Consider the following 14278-nt stretch of genomic DNA (forward strand, 5'->3'; position numbering starts at 1 on the left):
GGGAAGTATGTTTCAAGAAAACCTACACTGAAAAGCAGCTGCTGGGTGCGAAACAAGCTACAAAGAATTTTCTACCACACAACTAACAGGTAATGAGCAAATTTTATTGTGTAATATGATATACTTTAGAAGAGATTGCTGTAGGAAAGGGCAAACGGGGTGCTTTGGATTTGATTCGTAAACGTTTACAACGATGCACGAGTTAAATGGGATTACTGATAGCCCCCTTCAAAGGTTGGCACCTCTGTTAAGGAAAAAAATCAAGTTAACAGAGTGGAAGTGCAAATGATAAAAGCTATGTACAAAAATTGTGTTAGTAGTGTGAAGACTAGTACAGGGAAAACAAAATGGTTTAAAGTTGAAACTGGTCTGCGACAGGGAAGTTTACTATCCCCCATACTATTCATCATAGTCATGGATAAAATTCATAAGAATATTAAACAGAGATTGGGAAGACAACCAACAAAAGCCATGTTGTTTGCAGACGATATAGTGATATGGGGTGAGGATGAATCGGAAGTGCAAAAACAAGTAGATGTATGGAATCAAGAGACAAAAAAATATGGGATGAAAGTAAGCACAGAGAAAAGTAAAACAGTGATGACAAAGGGAAGGAAGGAAGGAAGGAAGGAAGGAAGGAAGGAAGGAAGGAAGGAAGATAGAACTGAATGGTAAAATTCTGGAAGTGGTTAAAAGTTTCAAGTACTTGGGAAGTGTGATCACAGTAGATGGAAAGATAACTGAGGAAATTGGGAAAAGAATACAACAAGCAAACAGCTTCTAACAGAGTGTAAGGGGTATTTTGTGGAACCAAGATGTCCCGAAGAATTGCAAGAACCTATGCAGCTGGAACGTGGATTACAACAAAACGAGAGGAGAGTAGAATACAGGCAGTGGAGATGAAATTCCTAAGAGGTATCGAGGGCAAGACCAGAAAGGATATAATTAGAAATGAAATGGTAAGGAAAAGGACAGGAATCTTGAAACTCCAAGACAGGATAGAAACAACAAAGCTAAAGTAGTATGGGTATATGATGAGAATGGGAGAAGAGAGAGTACAAAAAAACAAAAAAAAAAAAAAAAAACTTATTCAGAAAAGATAACAGGAAAGAAACCACAAGGAAGACCCTGAAAGAGGTGGACAGATTCAGTGTGGGAGTGCATAGAGAAGAGGGGAGGAAAACCAGAAGATGTACTTAAAAAAAGGAGAAGAGTGGTGGAGAGACAGGCAGTGATGGAGATCCTCGATTCACAATCCGACCCAGGAAGCTGAAAACGGGAAATGAAGATGACACCGTAAATATGATTATTCAGCGACACAAACAGACAAGCTCAATTTCACCGAAGAAAAAGGGAAAATGTGGCAGGAAAAAGAAAACAACAAAACTGATAAAAGTTTTCTCCACAGAAGAAGCAATGGAGTTGGTTCATGAACTGGGGGAAAAGAGGAATGAATCTTTATGTTTCTAATGTTCACTGCAAACTGCTGGCAGCTAGAAGAAAGTCTGCAAACCTGGAAAGAAACACCTTCTAACAGGAGATATGTACAGGAAACATCTCTCGTGCGCACATAGTCATCAGGATTAGACAATGAAACACTGAAAGAAAGTTTTCCATGAGGAGTCATTTTGAAGTGCAGGAGAAGAAGGTTTGATATGTGTGTTAAGCAAAGAATGAGCCAACAACTTCAGCACAATGCAGCAGACAGTAAAACACCCCATGAAGATGATGTTTAGAGGGTGTTCCACACATGAAGGTTAATACCAGTCGATGGGATAATGAAATGTAACCAGTTGGCAAGCTGCAAAAGAGGTTTCCAGAAAGAGAGAATTTTTCAGCAAGATTTGGCTACTTGCCAAGCTTCAAAGAAACAAGAAATTCTTCAGTGAGAACAATATTCGTTCCTTGGCCAGGGAACTCCCTGACATTAATCCAATACAAAACATGTGGGCTATTTGAAAAAAGAGACTCATAAAACTTCAATGTTGCACAAAAATATGCATGATAGAGTCTCTAGTTACAGTGTGGTTTCACGATGATGAACTTAAAAATATGTACTCAAAGCTTGTGGAACCTATGCCAAATCTTGTAAAGCAAATTATAAAACAGAAAGGGCAACATATTAGCTATTAGGAAAGATTAAAGGTGTGTAGGCCTATTAGGTGAATAAGTGCAAAAATATATTAAAGGCCAATTCCAGGTGTCACGTGTTTACATTTGTACATTTCTTTTTAACATATATTTGAAACCACCTAAACAAATTGAGATTTATGCATACAATGTCTGGATGATACTTAATAACCTCCACAAATTTCATTGTTGTAAACCTGATGTATGCGATTTTATCAAATTTTAAACGTAGTGATTGGTGTTTACATGGAACAGACTTTTAACTTCACATACCTTCACGTTTTATCTAAATTCTGCGAATTGTGCTAACTTTTATTGGTAATGTTAACCTGTGAGGGGTCGTGTCCAGTCGCTCCAACCATTTCTATTTATTTTGATCAATCCTTCCCCTAACACTGTTTATTATACTTCCTACCCCTCAGTACCTTTCAATGGACACGTCCGCACTTCTCTCACACCACTGTTATCCCTCTGCATTCCTTTAGTGAGTGACAAACTAACTATCTGGTCGTTTCGTTCGCACACGACTCCTCAAGTTACCTGTCATTGTTCTATACAACCATACGCTACTCATGGCGTAGACTTATTTATAATGCGGAAAGTGCATTGTTATCATTCATTGTTGAGTAGAGGGAGAAGCAGCATTGTATAGATGTGTGTTAAATGAAATTTAATTTTAAAGGTATTTTCCATAAACAAAACTTGAATTTTTAATTTCAATTTCATCAGCAAAAGGCAATCTATTTTTTTTATTTATTTTATGCCCACATTGGAGCACTGAAATCAATCTATATATAGTCAAGTCTTATGAATATTGGTTACAAATTTGGTTGATGTTTCTTCTTTTGTTCCCAGAAATGTTTCATTCTCTCTGACCTGGCTGCCCGTTCTTCGTCAGTTATGTTGTACTGTTTGCGTGTATAGGTCTTCAGTTTAAGTCTCACGTCGTTATTTCTCAAGGTTCCTCTTCTCTTCTCTGTTTTCAATTTGTTGAACTGTCAAGCCTAATTCATTTAAATCTTCTTAGACTTCTTTGAACAAGTGATTTTTAGTTTTACTTTTCCAAAAGAAGTTGAATAAATTTTTGAATATCCTAGTCTCTGGTAGTCGTGATATGTGAAAGAAAAAAAAAAAACTCTTCTTTTCCACATTGTATCTATTACAGACTCAGTCTCCTGGCATACAACTTCATTAGGTAGTAATCGCCATTGTCCATCTACTTGGTGTTTTTTATTTAGAATTGTTCTAATGATTCATCTATCTATTTCCTGTAATTTATCTGTAGTTGATTTCATATTCAAATTGAATAAGGTTTTACTAGCACAGGTTGGTTCAGGCTTAATAACGGAGTTGTAGTGTTTAAATTTTGCATTTATCGAGAGAGATTTCTTCTTGTACGTTGGCCAAGTAATGTGTTGTCTTGTTTTAATTTGATAATTCTATTTTCAACTGATATTTTCTCTTTTAAGTTCCAAATTATAATCTCCGTCTTTGCACTAAAAAGACAGGACATTGACTTTGTCACACTATGCAAATGATGCTAATTTTGTTTAAATTAATACCTTATACACAATGTGTTTAATAAAATTATATATAAAAAAGAAATTATAATCTCTCCAAGATATTTAAATTTATTTACAACCTTAATTTGTTTGTTATTAGTCAGTGTGATAGGTGATGCTTCCACTTTGAAGGATGGCATCATTTCAGTCTTTTCAAAGGAGATTTGTAATCCAATTTTTGCTGCTATTTGTTCTAATTCTTCAATTTGAAGTTTAGCCAATCTAATTATTATAATTATGTTAAAAAGTGTTTGTGTTTAAATAATAATATATTACTGTAACAATAAATAGCGTATTAAGTAAGCATTTGGTGTTTTATTGGTTTGCGGTCAAAACAACATTATCATAAGCCACAGGACCATATTTTTTTACGCGAACCACCAGACGTGACTTTCAGCTCGAAAAACACACATGCATTAATCAGGACTTGAATCCAGTCGGTCTTGATGGTTGTAAGCAGCTTGACCGCAGTGCTGCTCCCCTCCTTTATTATTAGTTACTGTGATATTAAATAAACATTTTATCATTCACTGATCGTATTTGATGTCGAGTTTAAGATTTATTAGCCACTTATGCCATGTCGCCATAGCACAGTAATCCCGCGATGCTGTGAAGTAACCATGCAATGATCGCTTTTAACTATATTACGCAGACATTAGGCAACTTACACATTTGGTTTTCTTCGCAAAATGTACCTTTGTCCTTCTTGTAAATAATATCTTGACATTACCAATAAAAGTTACCACAATTTGCAGAATTTAGAAAAAACGTAAATATATGTGAAGTTTAAAGTCCATTCCATGTAAACACCGATTGCTACGTTTAAAATTTTATAAAATTGCATACGGTACATCAGCTTTAGAACAATGAAATTTGTGGGCGTTCACATGTCCTGACAGCCTGTTCACATGGTGAATTACTAAGCACCTCACGCCATAATGTAGCCAGATCAATGATAACTAACGCTTTGAGAGGACAAGGTTATAATGTCTATGAAGAAGTACATGGTCTCTCCAACAGAGGAAGCAACCAACGCATTGACATTATTGCTTTTAAGCCATCCTGTTCTGAAGGTTTCATCATTGATCCAACAATTAGATTTGAGACCAATGAAAACGAGCCGGAAGAGGTCGATGCGGAAAAAAGAATTTATGAAGAAACGGTGGACTTCTATAAGCGAAAGTATAAGCTCTCATCCATCTCTGTAATCGCCTTGATGTTAGGTGCACGAGGAACCATACCTATACTTTTTGTCAACTTCTGCAATACCTTGGGCTGAAAAGAGATTTCATCTATAACATCACGATTACCACACTCAAAAAGTACATCATGATCTTCAAGAACCAAGCTTCCGGACCTCAAATAAATGTTTGACATTCCTCACTCGATTGCCTACACTTAACATCATACGATCACATTATCTACTGTATCTATATCCATTACTGTTGTTGTTAAGGTACTCTTTGTCCTTGGGCAACCTGCAGCTGTTGTAGGAAGATTGTATAATGATAATAGATGTTGTTATACATAAATCTCAATTTGTTTAGATGGTAAGATTCATACATATGTTAAAAAGAAATGTACAAATGTAAACACGCAACGCTTGGAATTGGCCATTATGTAAATAAATTTAACCCCCTTTTTCACTGAAGATGGATCAAACGAATTGAACCATGTTTGACTTTTATTACTCCATCTAATGATGGAGATGTGTATGTACTGAAAAGGAGGACATATTAAATTTCCTTTGTAAAAAAAATAAAGTTAACATAACATTTAAAAGGTGCTACCTAAACATTTTCCTGGAGTGACTATGGAAATGGGAAAATATTTGACTCACATCAGCTGCCAAAAACTGTTACACAAGAACCTCATTTATCTGGATTAAGTGGGACCGAAACTGATCCGGATTATAAAAAATCTGGAAAAACTAAAAAACAAATACAGTACGTTATATAATCTATTAACATAAGTTGTACATTAATATTTTTTTTCAATTGTACAAAAAATATAAGAACACATTTCTTACATTTATGACTCTGTTTTATGCACTAAAATAATGTGCGAGTTTTTTCTGTTCTAGATTTGTGTAGCATATGCGCACAGCACGATCACGAAAACGTTTTACTAACATCAGTTCTGCCGGTGTGATTGCAGTCTGGGATTCCAAATAGGCCATCAGTTTGTCCAGCTGCATTGTTGCCTCTCCATGAGTCACTGTTTCATCTGATGGAGCGCCGGTTTCATTTTCAAATTCACCATCAGTGAATTAATAGTGCATTGCATTCAGAAGAGCATGGATTCGAATCCCTCCTCGGTCGTCCTGGGAATGGATTTCTACAGTTTCCCATTCTCAATTTCAGGCAAATGCCAGGACGGTACCTTTGATAAACTGTGGCCGAATTACTTCCAATTCCTGTCCTTAACTATCCTTGGCAGAAAAGACACTCAAACAGATTCGACCCCATAAAAGAAATACTGTACAAGTAAAAATATCTTTTTTTATTACTTTTGATCCGAATAAACCGGAGATCTGGATTAATGAGGGCTGGATAAACGAGGTTCTTGTGTATGTCCTGGTACTGAGTAACTAATTTGGACATAATTCCAATGCAAAATAAAAATACAGAACAAGTCATAAGTAGGCTCTAATTATTATGAACATTACAAACACTTACAGTTCACTGGTGGCTGTCCTGGCATAGGAGCCTGAGCTGGTAGAGGCATGGGCATTTTTGGTTGTATTGGGTATGGCACATTTGGCTGCATGCCCACAGCTTGAGCATATGTTGGTGGAGCACTTGGCATCTGCTGGGGCATAATATGCTCTGGCAGAGGAGCAGATGGTGCTATTGATGGCTTCTCCATAATTGTAGGAGATTATCTGAAAAGATGCATGCATTCAAAATCACCACATTATACATTATATTCCACATGGATAAGTACGATGTGTTATTCTTGGACTAACCTCTTGAATTACCCAAGCATAGTTTTATTATTGTAATGATGTCAGAAAAAGTCACAATACAATCTGCTCTGGAAATCATTGTTCATAACTATATAAAACAGCACCACTTCAGAATGAAGACAAATATTTACCTTTTACCATAATTACTGTCATAGTTTTTCTATCTTTTGGTATTCTGTCAAAATTAAGTTAAGTTTTGTTGTTCTGGATGTTCTTATATTACAAAAATCATTTCTAAAACTAGTCACCAATTATTTGTATATATTACAAAAATCATTTCTAAAACTAGTCACCAATTATTTGTATACAAATACAAATTAGTATACAAAGCTTACACGGCTGGTATATAGACGGTAGAACTTCCAATATTGTCCCCAAGGGCATAATCTAGGATGTGGAATTGTATAAATCTTACCTCATAATATGACATATAGCAGATATAGAAGTGTTCATTGGCCACTTATGAGGAATTTTTATAGCAAATTATCATAAAACTACCAACATTTTCCAAACTACACAAGTGAAGCAACTCTGATTGACTGTCAATAGAAAGTTGATATCATTACTTATGAGTGACTAAATTATGCAGTATTATTATTATACAGACCAATGGTCTGTCACAAAACAGTAGTCTAGCACAGCAGGGCCACAGCCTCCTCAAAAGCCTCTTTGCTAAGTACCTCTGATGCATCAGACCAATGGTTGGGCTCTTCTTGTTCACCACTTACAAACAGAGGGCCTGAATGACCTTGATTTTGTTTGAAGACTGCATAGAGTTTGTTAGAAAGTTTGACCAATGAAAGGCACCTAGCCATCCCAGATTCTGAGAAATGATTAGTGCTGTTGTATGCAGTTCAGGCACTTGAACAAATAACTTATGTACACTTGTGAGTGATTGAGGGGGACATCAATAGTTATTGCAGAAATAGACAGTAGCCCAGTAGGTGTTCTGTTGATATGGATCAGACCGATGTCTCCCTATCTCCTTCCAACTTCCACACAGTTCCAAAAGAGTCTGATGCTGGTGACAAAGTACAGAACTCAGTGTTTGTTAAGATCAAGTCAAGAAACGACTCCACACAATAATTCACCAATTCAAAACCAGGGCACAACATTTTATGACGTACGGACACAAGTGTTACCAAGCCTTCCGTCGGAGATTGATTTAACGTGTGTTCTCTTATCTTAGTATCTTAGCATGTTTTATTTATTACACCAAGGTCTAAATGCATGGTACCATATTTGTGATGCATGGACATAAGTGCCACCAAGTTTTCTATCAGAGAATGGTTTTAATGAGCAACTTTTTTAGATGTCTGTTTGTTTCATGCTCTTTTATGCATTTAGTTGTGCCAATTTTTTAAAATATTTACGACTGATGATGGCCCAAGCAGCGCGGTGTAGGGGTAGTGTGCCTGCCTCTTACCCAGAGGCCCTGGGTTAGATTCCTGGCCAGGTCCGGGATTTTTACCTGCATCTGAAGACTGGTTCGAGGTCCATTCAGCCTACACGATTACAATTGAGGAGCAATCTGATGGTGAGATGGTGGCCCCAGTCTAGAAAGCCAAGAATAACGGCTGAGAGGATCCGTTGTGCTGACCAAACACCACCTTGTAATCTGCAGGCCTTCAGGATGAGCAGCGGTCACTTGGTAGGCCATGGCCCTTCGGGGCTGTTGTGTTTGACCAAATATACTTACATGTTTTATTAGTGTGATATAGAATTGAAAGATTGTCAAATAAAAATGGTATTAATTATTTTGTACTGGTAATGAATGAAAATAAATTAATAATAGGCACCGTACTGTCTATATTATTACAATTTACCCCAAATAACTATTAACCAGGAAGTTTAACTGTACTGAGTAACTTTGCTATGTGGTTTGCGTCATGTGGCTGTGAGCTTGCATTCAGGAGATAATGGGTTTGAATCCCACGGTCAGCAGCCCTGAAGATAGTTTTTAGTGGTTTCCCCATTTTTGTACCAAGAAAATGCTGGGGATGTACCTTAATTAAGGCCACTGCTGCTACCTTCCTAATCCTAACTCTTTCCCATCATTGCATCGTAGAAACCTTTGATGTGTTAGTGTAACAGAATAAGTGAGCCGCTTACTAAGTGTGGTGCTAAGTTCCATTGGGCTCTTAATGTAGGTACCTCCAACTTAAACTTCCTTCATAGCTTATCCCAGATATTTCTGGGGTTGCAGGAGCCCATGGCTCGTTCTGGGTTTTGGCAAAAAGATTAAGGCTGGGTACTGAGCAGAAAGCTAGCAACTAAGCCACAATGCTAATATATATATTTTTTTTTTTTTTTTGCTAGTCGCTTTAAGTCACATTGACACAGATAGGTCTTATGGCGATGATGGGACAGGAAAGGGCTAGGAGTGGGAAGGAAGCGGCCGTGGCCTTAATTAAGGTACAGCCCCAGCATTTGCCTGGTGTGAAAATGCGAAACCACGGAAAACCATTTTCAGGGCAGCCAACAGTGGGGTTCGAACCTACTCTCTCCCGAATACTGGATACTGGCTGCACTTAAGCGACTGCAGCTATCAAGCTCGGTAATACATTAAAAAGACAACATGCAAGTGATAGCATTAATATGATCAGATGATCAATCATATAATAATCAATGTTCAGGAATTTGCCGGAAATCACAATAGCATACTATACTGACAATCAGTGCTAAGCAGAAATCAATATGAAGGAAGTTACACCACATTACACCAAGCACAAAGAATATGGACTAGCTTGTACTAAACAGGAAGAAAAAAATCCTCTACCTATCCTTATATCAGATCAAACAAATTAGTAATACATTATCAAATGCTCTAGTGTCACCAATCAAACAGAGCTAACCCACAACTGCAGCGTAGTAAAAAAAAAAAAAATGGATCAGAGGGGTGGGTACCATAGTAGATATATGTGAGTGACCAGTCTGATCTCAGACCAAACTGCAGACTTTCTTCGCTCATAGAGAATAGAGGCAAGGAAGATCCATTGAGACATCGCCAAATAAGCACAGTGTTGTCTCCTACAAGAAATTCTTCCTTTGACTCTTTACCATCTACTGTATAGCAGTGGTCTGCAAAGTGAAGAGAGAGGGGGCATGGAGAGTGCTCTCGGGGGCAGCTCTAAGATTAGAAGTTCATATGCCGATACACACTTCACCTCATTTTTGGACAATTATTGCTATCCTCAGATTCTCAGAACAGTAAGCCAGGCATGAATCTCTTCCACTCATATTCAAAACTAATATACTTTAATGGAAACATACTACCTTACCTAGAATTTCACACGTGATGACCCCAAAGGCTGACAATTAGACCCCGCCAGTACAAGTTCAGAGATTAAGTGCTGTCACACATGTTTATCCACAGCAATTACCCCAGTACCCTTTCAGATCCAAACCTGCTACCCGTTAGAGGTCTGCAAACGACCCAGTTTGTTTGTTCACGCTAATTCGAACCTCATACAGTCGACAGTATCAAGATCAACTTTGAGCAGGTTGGCTAGCAGCATGTAGTTTTGAGGTAAGGCGACTTGTGCGCTTACAGACAGTGGCTGACTATAAAACGTTGGACACTATGCAAATATTTTAATGAAATATACATTGAAGTAATGTAATTACAAACTTACTATAAACACTGAGAGATCAACTTGCCATGTTAGTCGACACGGAACATTAACGTGTGCTGTATTTCACATCATCACAAACATTCATCATTATTGTGTTGTCTGTTTTAGTACAGAATGAATCAAGAAAGCATCATTTATTCTATCTTGTTTAAGTTACCAGCTGAACGGAAATTTCTTTCACTTGCTGCATTGGAGGCTGGAATAGACAATATTTTTCCTAGCAGAGCAAGTCTTTAATATTCTGTGCTGTTATTTTGCAAGGGGATAACCATCAGAAAGGCGATCTTTTAATAAATAGTTGTAGTAAGAATATCGGCAGCGTTTATTCGTCCATAGTCTGCACCGACATTAACTCGTTCTTGATATATACCTAGGAAACTCTTGCCAAAATAACTGTAAAGGGACAGAAATCTGTTGCACACATTTTGATGCACTTCTGTGTAATGTTCTCTTTGATATCATGTGGTACTGTATTTGATGGACACACTATATTCAGCTGCACTTAATACATATGTGCTTTCTATGTGAGGTTCTAGATGCAAACATCAATAAGGAAGTACAACATTTATATGGCACATACCCTGTATGTTGACAATTCGCAGTTGTTACTAGTAAGAAGTATTCCCACACTTAGTTCTTCATCCTTTCTCAATTTAGTAATCCATTTTGCTTCCACCCTGTCTTTGGACTCCCGTTCCACATTTGCAACGAATGTCGTAGTGACTGCGAATGTAAATAAGTCTGACTGAATGAGGTGCATTCGCTCAGACTGTCGAGTGCCAGGCAGTTGGACAGGTCACACTCATTAGCAGAGCAGGACTTAACTACACAACTACCTTCATTCAACAGATCGTAAACGGAGAATGCAGACTTTTACTACCTGTGGTGCCAACTACTACCCACTGTAGCTTAATGTAGCTTGGAAATATTACCACCACTACCTCGCTACACTATGAGAATAGATTTATTCTTCTCAGCCTGAAACTCATTGTCAGTACTGTGTTGCACAGATGGATTTCAGCGCATTCTGAATACGGGTAGTTAACTTTATTTTTGTGGTAAATGTATCATCATAATCGTGGACAAGTGGACGATACCCAGCAATCCTGTGGAAAAAGTGTTTGAGTGCCTGTTCTCTCAGGAAAAAACCTAGTAAAGAACAAGATGCAAATTTAGTTGTATGTTCACCTTCCAGCTCTCTCTGGTAAGGTTAATTATTACAAACAAACTTACACAAATAACAAGACAATTATCTAAAACTAGATTTCACTAACATTCTTGTGAATAACCCAGAATGGACACAATGCGTTCTTTATTTGGATATTTTAGCTAACGATAATTTGAAACCTGTAAAACTTACAAGACATTTCCAGACATCTAGAGCAAGTGAGCAAGTGAGTGAACCTAACAACATTTTTAAGTGTCACGAGCAACAATTGAGAGTAAATGTCAAATTCCTACAAAAGCATGCCACAATTAATAGGAAAGCACTAAAAGAGCATCCTTAGAGGTTTTAACTAGCATCATTTGCTACCGCAGGCCACTAATTATTATTATTATTATTATTATTATTATTATTATTATTATTATTATTATTATTATTATTGTACCGGCTGGTACACCTCTACGCCGCACATTTGAATTTTCCGCCGTAACTCCTCTACAGGAGAAACTCTGAACTTTAACAACTGTATCAACTTATAAGTTTTCTCAGAAGATGTCACTATCAGAAAGTTTGTGATTACGAAGTTGTCAGTACTGTGTGGATTTCAATTTATTTTGTTTTCTATTGATCAAGAAGTGTGGACATTCTCTCATAGATGTCTCTAATGTAAAACTGGGATCATGCACCCTGGTGCGAAGTGAATGAACTTTCTTGAAGAAATTTTGTATTCAGAAGTTTTTGTCTTTACTAAATTTTGTTCTTTCATTTGTGGATTGGCAATATTAATCTTTCTTTCCGCCAGTTTTGAACTTAGCCAATCCCGAATTTCTTTAATTAATTTGAGACCAAGCATGTCTTTCTTCTTCGATTTTGATGTGTAACTCTAAGCTACCGTACCCAATAAAGCTGAGTGGGTGTCTCTTAATTATTCATGAAAGGTCTCGAATCTTCCCTGAGTGTATAAAAACTGCTGATTTTCACGGCTCCTCGCCACTCGAACAACATCTAGCATAGTGTATGGAGGTGTAGCAGGGAGCGGGTAGCGCCTCTTCCTTCGGGCAGCAGCTCTTCAAAAGGTAATGGCCGTTTAACATCTTTATTTTCTTGCTAGCTCAGCAGTTTAATCCTCGGGCAAGGTCCGAAACCTTTAATATATAACCTATCTCTTGAAACATGTAAATTCTTTCAGTCGTTGTAAAACTTCATATATCTTTAACTGTGATTCGGGGATAGAGAGTGCTTTACCCTCTCGAGCTCCCCTTCATTTTGATTTGAGGTGACTACGTTTTCGTAACCGATTTTCTACTCTTCCTTAATGTTAACATTTTTCTTATACGAGTCACCTCCCTAGTTTGAGAATAGCCCCTGTGTCATCGGCCTAGTGCCTCTTAGGTTTTAAAATGTGTACTGGGGAGTGCTAATTCACGCCTCCATTCTTTTTGCATTTAGGGCCATTTAAATTAACCTATTATTTTTCTATGAAGGCCCTGTAGGCTGGGTACGATTTACCCCTGTGTAATTCTTGTATGTTGTGCCTTGATGGCAATTTATTGTAAGGTATGGTATTGCCTTCAATAGGCTTGATAAAATTGAGAGCGGGTCAGCTCTTTCTGACTTGGTGAAAGTGCCTCTAGGAGGCCTGATATGGTTTTTTTTTTTTGGAGCTAATGCTCCTTGTATGAAGGGGTTTTCTGCACTTTGAAAAAAAAAAGTGTGCTTAGTAAAGTTGGGCTAGTAGTTCTAGGATTGTAAAATTGGGGCTCGGAGCCCAGAACATGTAAGGATCCCAAAAACTGTGTTCTCGTGCTCTTATTTGTAAAATTATACCTTGTACCTGATTAGTGGATAGTTGTTGAGTTGTTGTTATTTGTTGAAATTCTATGTGAAATTTGTTAAGTTTTTCTATTTTTGAAAATATAACCTTTATTGAAATTTTAATTCATCTTTCGGCCTTGCAGTTAGACCCATTCCAGCCCGCACCTTCTTTCACCTCTGCAGTCCACGGGTAACCCCGTAACAATTATTATTATTATTATTATTATTATTATTATTATTATTATTATTAACAATAGTTTTCATGAACTGGATTTTTGTGCAATCTAATGAGTAGCGAGTGGGAGGGCTGGTGGGAGGGAAGTTTAAAGGTGGCGCAAGAAATTTAAGTTCCAGAAGGAGGGCGCGACAAAAAAGTTTTGCAGAGGACTGGTCTACAGCTTAAAATTTAACCTGAAACCTTAATTTGTAATGTAAACTGTATATTTCTACAAAAGCTGACTAATAAATGTGCATATATAGCTACTGTTCAATGTGCAACAGACCTGGGGTGCATTTATTTAGACAATTCAGTCATCATATTGACTTCTCAAGCTTGCTTTAAGGCAGTATTTAAATCTTAGATAAGCATGCATTACCTATCCATGCAACTTTTTGCCCACGAAACCTAATACAGTCATAACTAAGGTTCGGATGTTTAGGAAAAGTTATATTTCTTTCCTCAGGTCATTTTCCCCCAAAATCTGAAAAATAACTGAATGACGGGTCTCTGATCACATTTAAAGCAATTTATGTTGCATACAAATCCATATTTTGGCCATTCTTATTATTTTGGGCGTATTTTCTCATTTTAGTGATATATGGTCATATTTTGATTATATTTTGAATATGTTTGTTTAAATTGAGGCATCGTTTTTAACAAGGTACTTGTTATCTGCATTGAGTTTCAAGCATAGGATTTCCAATTACTGTAGTACATGTATTTTTCTTTATTTTCCCGAAATAGATAGGTAGCAGGTTTAGAAAAGTCACTGTACGAACGTAA

The 14278-nt window shown here is 37.1% G+C and overlaps 1 protein-coding gene across 1 annotated transcript in view; it reads right to left on the reverse strand.

The window, feature by feature from the left end:
- The window catches only part of LOC136857865 (lipopolysaccharide-induced tumor necrosis factor-alpha factor homolog), a 91161-nt gene that overhangs the window by 57528 nt on the left and 19355 nt on the right, over positions 1 to 14278 (reverse strand). The window contains exon 2 of the mRNA XM_067136881.2: positions 6371 to 6576. Within this exon, the coding sequence (XP_066992982.2) occupies positions 6371 to 6560 (190 nt within the window). The 5' untranslated portion in view covers positions 6561 to 6576. The remainder of the gene's footprint in view (positions 1 to 6370; positions 6577 to 14278) is intronic.

The sequence above is a fragment of the Anabrus simplex genome, chromosome 1 (genome assembly GCF_040414725.1).
Source record: "Anabrus simplex isolate iqAnaSimp1 chromosome 1, ASM4041472v1, whole genome shotgun sequence".
In the NCBI taxonomy this organism is placed as follows: domain Eukaryota; kingdom Metazoa; phylum Arthropoda; class Insecta; order Orthoptera; family Tettigoniidae; genus Anabrus; species Anabrus simplex.